This window comes from Atta colombica, unplaced genomic scaffold (genome assembly GCF_001594045.1).
Source record: "Atta colombica isolate Treedump-2 unplaced genomic scaffold, Acol1.0 scaffold38, whole genome shotgun sequence".
NCBI classification, from domain to species: Eukaryota; Metazoa; Arthropoda; class Insecta; order Hymenoptera; family Formicidae; genus Atta; species Atta colombica.
Window position 1 is genome coordinate 4,492,550 of NW_017259490.1, and position 7,294 is coordinate 4,499,843.

Genomic DNA, 7,294 nt, shown 5'->3' on the forward strand with positions numbered 1-7,294 from the left:
TTGATAACGTAGAGATGAATAATGTGGTTTATATGTTTCGGTGCCAAGATAGCACACTTACTGTCAAAGGCAAAGTGAATTCCGTTGTTATGGATTCCTGTCGCAAATCGTCCGTTGTATTTGATTCCCTGGTGTCCAGTATCGAATTTGTTAATTGTCAAAGCGTACAAATGCAGGTATGTATGGCTACACAATAGCTCCTTTTGTTATTGGCGTATATAGTTTAGCTTTTGAAATAAGACTATATTTTTTTAGTTATAGAAACTAGATTAATATATAAAAGATAGATACCAATGCTAGATGTTGATATAATAAGAAATTTTGTTCTTTTTAATACGTACGAGAAATTGTACGAGAATTTCCTTTTCGACACTTAATTTTAGGATATTTAATTTAATTTTCCAAAAAGTTTTTCTATCTTATAGATAATTTAATACATACAAATGTAAAAAAAGATGTTTATTTAGAAAAAATGCACTCTTATATAAAAGAATTCGATAAATAAAAATATTAAAAATATTTACAGAGATAAGATAAGTTATACGTCTCATGTCATTCATTGTAAGTTAGACATTGATGTACATGTATCTGTAATGGAAGGTTTCGCCGTAACTTCTTTTTCCTTCTTTTCAACAGTAATAGTCCACAATTTGTTTTTATGTATCAGCAAATCAGTCGTGGGACTAATATTCTTCGTGTTTAAAATAAATAGATCCGCCGGATATTTCTTCCGTAAATCATCATTTGCCATAATAGAAATAACAATCATCTCTTTAGAAGCAATCTTTTTTATATGCTGCATTATGCTTGTATCTGATTTACTTTCATATATGTCGCTTTTATCTGAATGTTCTTTATCGATTGCCAAGGATTTTACATTTTGATCACTAGACGAAATTCCCGAATGTTTTTTTGGTGTGTTTTCTTTGAACGTCATATTAAGTTTTTCCGAATCTTTATTGAATACGTTCTTTTCTAAATTTAATTTAGTTAAATGTGATACAGTTCTCTCTACATGCAAATGCCTATTTATTGAAACATTGTTATTTCGCACAACTTCCTCATCTGTTGCATGAACTTTTGTATAAGTTTTTTCTCCCAACATAGTCAATGGACTTTTCATAGGACTCCTCGCGTGCCCTTGATGTTTTATTCTGTGAGATGATTCTAAACGATTTTTTAAAATTGGTATACAAGATTTAGTGGATACTCTTTGTGGTGATATAATAGACTTTGATTGAGTTATGAGTCGCAATTTATTTTTTACACACTTATTTTTATCATTGTGCAGCTTTGCATATGGCTGATGTAATGTACCGCTGGTGTATTTCGTATTATGACGCATCAAAAATGAAGGTGATTTTTTTGGGTATATATTAACTTTTAAATCTTTACGTCTATTAGTTATTAAAGACATGTCACTTTTAGTTTTAACTTGAGAATATGTTTGGAATGGTTTTGTGGAATAACGTTCTATTCGAGGCGATAAATTTGCAATGCCTATAGATATTTCATCATTTTGTTTTAAATTATTTAATAAGGTACTATCTGTATTTAATGTTTCATTTTCTTTATTTAATGAGAGAGGTAATAAAGAAGCAGTGGGATCGAAAATGAAATCGTTTTCCTTCAACATCATTAAAGAAGATGTTGTTTTCGGATTTGTCGAATAATCACGTTTTGATTTATCAAGAATAAGATTTGAGTTAATAAGTATTGTCAAGTTAGAATATTCTGATGGTAATTCGCTTGGCGTTACTATATTTGTATTTGAACGTTCATCCAGGGATATTTGTTGTTTAGTAACATTTTGTTTTGTTTCTTTCTGTACGTTTAATTTTAAATGTGAATGTTTCATGTCCGATATAGATTTGGAAGGTACGTTGTTCATTTTTACATCACTTATTATCTCTTCGTCAGTAAAATACGAATTACTATGAGAGGTCGAATTGCAATTAGATTTCGTTAGATAGTCTTCGCATGCTGTGTGAATAACTTTTGCATCAGCATTTGCAACATCGAGTGAAAAATATGATATTATTGATGGTTTACTTTCAGTGATTTGCGTCTGCTTTTTACGTTTATGGAAATCTGCATTCACATCAACTATAATATCTTTATCAATTATATTATTTTCTGTATTTGAGTGTTCTTTACGACGAGTTGTTATCGAATTCGATATTTTGTGCGTAGATTTTGAGTCAATTTTGTGAGAATATGTTAAAACTTCTGGAAGAGACAAATCAACTTCTTCCTTTTCTAATTCTGTAGGTATTCCGGATTGTTGTGTATTGTTCTTGATAGAGAATTTATTCTTAATAGGAGTAATAAGAGCGAACATTCCTGGGTTTCTCTTTAAGTGCAGGTCAGAAGATTTTAAATCATTTTCTGTTTTCTGTTTGTATTCTTCTATGTAATTTGGCCATGTATTTGTTAAAATATCTGATGATTCCTTTGAAGAACCAATAATTTGGTCGGTTCTGCTAGATGGTGCGATCGATCGATTATATACTACTACATGATTCGCCTTATCCGAACATCGAAAAATATCGTTTTTACCTTGATATTGAAGTGCTCTGCGTGCTTTGAAAATTGCTATATTTTGACTTTGAAGAAAAGTGTCCATATAATCTCTGATATTTTTAACACGTTCCAATATGAGATCTTCGAATTTTAACATTGTCGGCGAATGTTTATCGATTATGTTGTCGTCGATATCGGACGTTGCATTTTCTCTTAAATTTTCTTGTACACATGTCTGAATATTTTGTAGGACAGTTTTCGTTTGCATCGATCTTTCATCCATATCAATTGGTATCGTTATCGAGATTACTTTTTCATAAATTGGAGGTTTTAACGAAATATCAACATTATTATTAATCTCAACATTATTATTATTATGACTCGCGAGATCCGTAATACTAAAATATTCCGAAGATGTTTTGCGAATATAATCTTGGCTCTTCGTATTTTGTTCGTCTTCACAATGCGGAAGTGTATTTACTTTTTTCAAATATTGAGGAAATAAGTCACGTCGTTGTTTCATTTCTAGACAGATGTAACGCTGATTAATTTTATCATGAGTGTTACTAACAACTGGCTCTTCCTCTTTGATATCTATTATCATCGAAGGAAAATTATTATTTGATATCAGTGAAGATTCATCCGCAATATCTCCTTGTTTTACATTATTTATCGGACACTTCGTTCTTGAGTGTGTCAGTAAAGTATTCTTGAAATGCAAAGCCTCTTGAAGCAATAATATCGTCGATTTATTTTCCCTGTTATTGCTATTGTTTGATATTTTACTTTGACTGCTATTTTGAGATATTGTCACATTTTCTCGGTATTGTTCTTTATCAAATGTGTTGCTGAATTTTTTAGTAGCGAATCTTTCCTCTAACAATGCCTCGTTTTGAATTTGATTGTCCTTTTTTTCAGGAGATAAGATATAAAATATTCTTTCTGATATTGCTTCAGATATGTTATCTCGTGTATTGAATAAAGTATTTGTTTTAATTGCATCTTTATTGACTTCGGAATTCGATTCTATTTTGTGGTTACAATTGCGATCTAAAATATTTTCCCACAAGCAGTCTTTGTATTCATTTTCGTAACTTTCTGATGTCTGTAATTTTGCATTGCGGGAACATGAGTGTGATTTTGCTGATACAAATGCTGATGTTGGAAGATTGCTCTGTATATCATGTTGACTAAATCCTTTAGAGTAAGTATTTTGCAATGTAAGATTTTCACTAGAACGTTGATACGTTTTCGACGTACGTGATGAATCGGCTAAGGAAGATAAACTGTCTTTTGAGCGATTTAGCTCGAAATATTCGCTTGAAATATTCATGACCGGATAAGTTATAAATGAATTTATTTCATTGATTTTTTTTTTTGTCGATTCTTGTTTTTTTGTGGACTGATTCGTGTCTTGATATGTTTGCAACACATTACGTAAATTCTGAAGTCTCTTTCTGACTTTAATTAAAGTTTCCTGAGAAGGTTGTATATTTTGAATTGGTTGCATTGGAATAACTGAAATGGATTCTCTCGAGGACACATGATTGTTTGTCTTTAAAGCAGCAATGTCTTTAGATACATTCACCTTATTTGGATAATATATCTCTTTTGTCATATTACATTGCACCCGTTTTACGCATTTTTTCTCATTTATTTTCTCTTTTTTTGCTGTTACAGAAGCCTCGCAGAATATTTTTCTTTTTTCCGTTGTCGACAAAGCTGTCTAAAATATATATATAATTATCATACATTATTTATTGAGCTAATTTAAGTATGATTGATAAACTTACTTGTTCTGCTGTGTGTGCGGTTTTTAAAGATTTGCTCATTTTTGATGGCTGATTCAATGAACGTAGATATTTATCGTTACGTTGCAATTCTTTGAGAAATGATTTACATTTATAGATAGTCTCTGTGAATTTCTGGCATGGATTGTATTTAGCATTTATCGCATATATATCATTCTGCATTGAGGAAGGAGTCATTTTTAAAGATTTATGATTAATCACATCCGAATTCAATGGTAGAAGCTGCACATTTCGGCGTTGCAACGTGAAATTTTTACTTTTAGAGAGATCATTTTTCTTCATTCTCACATTTTGCGGATATATATGTGCCCTCGCTGAATATATACTAACAAAATAAGCTAACTCAGTGATTGCACAGGTTATCTTAAAGATTTTACGCTTTCTCTGAATTCTTATTACTATATGATAAAATAAAACGTGTAATAATTAATTATCATGTTATATATTAATATGTTTTTTTTAGTTTTTGATGAAGATTTCACCGGGCAAAACATTAATAGTTTCCTATTAATATTTTTCTTTATTTTTAGTTTTTCTATTAATGCTTTATTAACAGTTTTCCATTAATGTCTTTGCGTAAAAAAAATTAAATAAGATTGGAAATCATCATCGAGAGAAAGTGCAAAATATTTCTGAAGCAATTTAAGACTATTGTGCTTATCTGTATAAAAATTGCATAGTGTTATATGAATAGGAAAAATTAATGTAAAATCGAATATATTTTTAATTTTTGTACTTCACAGATTGGTCACTAGTAGATTTTAAAGTTTCAATGCTACTGCAGGCTGTTGATAATTCATTGTGTTTAATATATTGTGGAACATTTTCTTCTTTTATATCAAAATGATTCATTAGTTTTGCTTCTGATGAACGAAACACTTTTGAACAAGGAGTATATATTTTACTCTCCGATGAAGGGCTGAAATAAAGCATTATTATGAAATAAACACAAATGTATTAAAATCCGTATTCTTTTATAATTGACTCATTAAAATTAATTATTCAATATTTTGTTAATTATTCAATATTTTAAATTTTTATACGTACTTTAATAGCACATGTTTTAGCCAATTTTTTCGGTCACCTGGATTGGATAAAGTCATTCTGATCTTCCGCAACTTTGGATTTAAATTACAGATTTGATGTGGTAATGGCCAAGTTCCATATTGCATTTTGTATGTTAAAACATTGATTTTCAATTCTAGATCCTGAATTTTATACCCGATTTTATTTAGTATTTGTTTATTAAGCACAGCTTGTTTCATGTGCATGTTTTTGCAATATTTTATACGGATAAGTATCGTGGAAGTGATGACTATCGCTAAAACCTTCAAATATTAGACAATGAAGTATAATCAAACATTTTTATAAACCTAATAATAATTTAGCTAGAAAAAAATTCTAATTTTATGAAACTAGAACAAAAATAATTTGTAAATTTAAAATATTTAGTTTGTAATATAAATCCTTAACAAAAACAAAAACTTTAAAAGTGATTAGTAATAATCCGTGTATACATAATTGCATACCCATATAAATCCCTCTTTTGCTAAATAATCTACGACATCAGATACAACTTCGCTCCACAAATAATTTGCCACCCCGATTACACAGTCTTTCCAATTTGTCTCACATGTTACCGCTGCAGTTTCGAAATTTCCACCTAAAACATTCCCATTCGTTCGAATTTTTTGCAAAATAAATAAATATTTTGACGTACACTATTTATGTTTTATTTAGCATAGCGTTAAAAATAAGAAAAAATGTTCTTACCAACTTTCCACGGCATTTTTATGTACGCAATGTTTGTTGAAATGATATTTTAATGCAAATGAAATTGTGCATGTAAAATTCGGAGGACTGTCAGGCTTCTATATCTTCCACTACCGATACATGTTCGGCATGGTTTGCAAAGCCGAGCACTTACGCATTGGCAATTGTTATCGAAATGCGCTCTGAATATATTGTCAATTACTGCGAGTACTGGTTCGAGTTTTAGCCTAATATGTTAATAACATATGTTAATAATCATATTTTTTTTTATATATTTATTACAGGTACTTGGAAAAGTACCTACAATTTCTATTGACAAAACGGACGGTTGTCAAATGTATTTAAGTACGGATTCCTTGGGTGTTGAACTCATCACCAGCAAATCTAGTGAAATGAACGTCATGGTGCCCAAAGCCAATGGAGATTATGTAAGTTAGCCTACAATTTACAATTTTATAATTTTTATAATCCTATGAATATATTACATTACAGAGCGAATATCCAGTACCGGAACAATTTAAGACTACTATTAGTAAGAACGGTCTTAATACCATGGCTGTTGATTCTCTTGGTTAAAAATGAAGAATTTATTTATAGGCGTAGCCTATGCATCTTCTTAACAATATAATTAAAGGTATGATCATCAAAGATATTATCAATTTATTAATAATATTATTTATCTATTATCTTCTGCAAATAATGCAGAATTAAAGAAAATATCAGATTTAGTATTGTATATTTCGCTTATGTCTAATGGATTGGCTTCGATCATATATACATATATATATCACTATGTTCCTGAATATAAGTTGTACACATCGACGAAATGCATTCGGTAATTAACAGTAACGACGTATTGTTAAATTGTTTGAGAAATTTTTTGCTGTTTGAGGATCCTTATATTATCAGGCTAACGTATTTAATTGTATTGAATCATTAAATATCTTGAATCTCAAGATAATCTACTTTTGCAAAATGCTGAACTCCTTTAATGGTTATAATACATCTAATGGAGTTTGTGGATTATTATGGGATTTTTTTTCTGTGGTATAGGTATTATATATTTATATATTTTAAGATCAAAAATGAGAAAAGACATAACGAATGATGTTAAACATAGTATGGACAAAAGTTTTATCGTCTTCGAGTCACTCTTTTATACATTTACACCATTTTTTATCGTACGA

At 29.8% G+C, this 7,294-nt stretch overlaps 1 protein-coding gene across 1 annotated transcript in view; it reads left to right on the plus strand.

The window, feature by feature from the left end:
• LOC108690851 (adenylyl cyclase-associated protein 1) overlaps positions 1-6,722 on the plus strand; it is a 12,532-nt gene extending 5,810 nt beyond the window's left edge. Inside the window, 3 exon segments of the mRNA XM_018198361.1 lie at positions 1-176; positions 6,392-6,535; positions 6,600-6,722. Of these exon segments, the coding sequence (XP_018053850.1) occupies positions 1-176; positions 6,392-6,535; positions 6,600-6,683 (404 nt within the window). The 3' untranslated portion in view covers positions 6,684-6,722.
• The last annotated feature ends 572 nt before the right edge of the window (positions 6,723-7,294 follow it).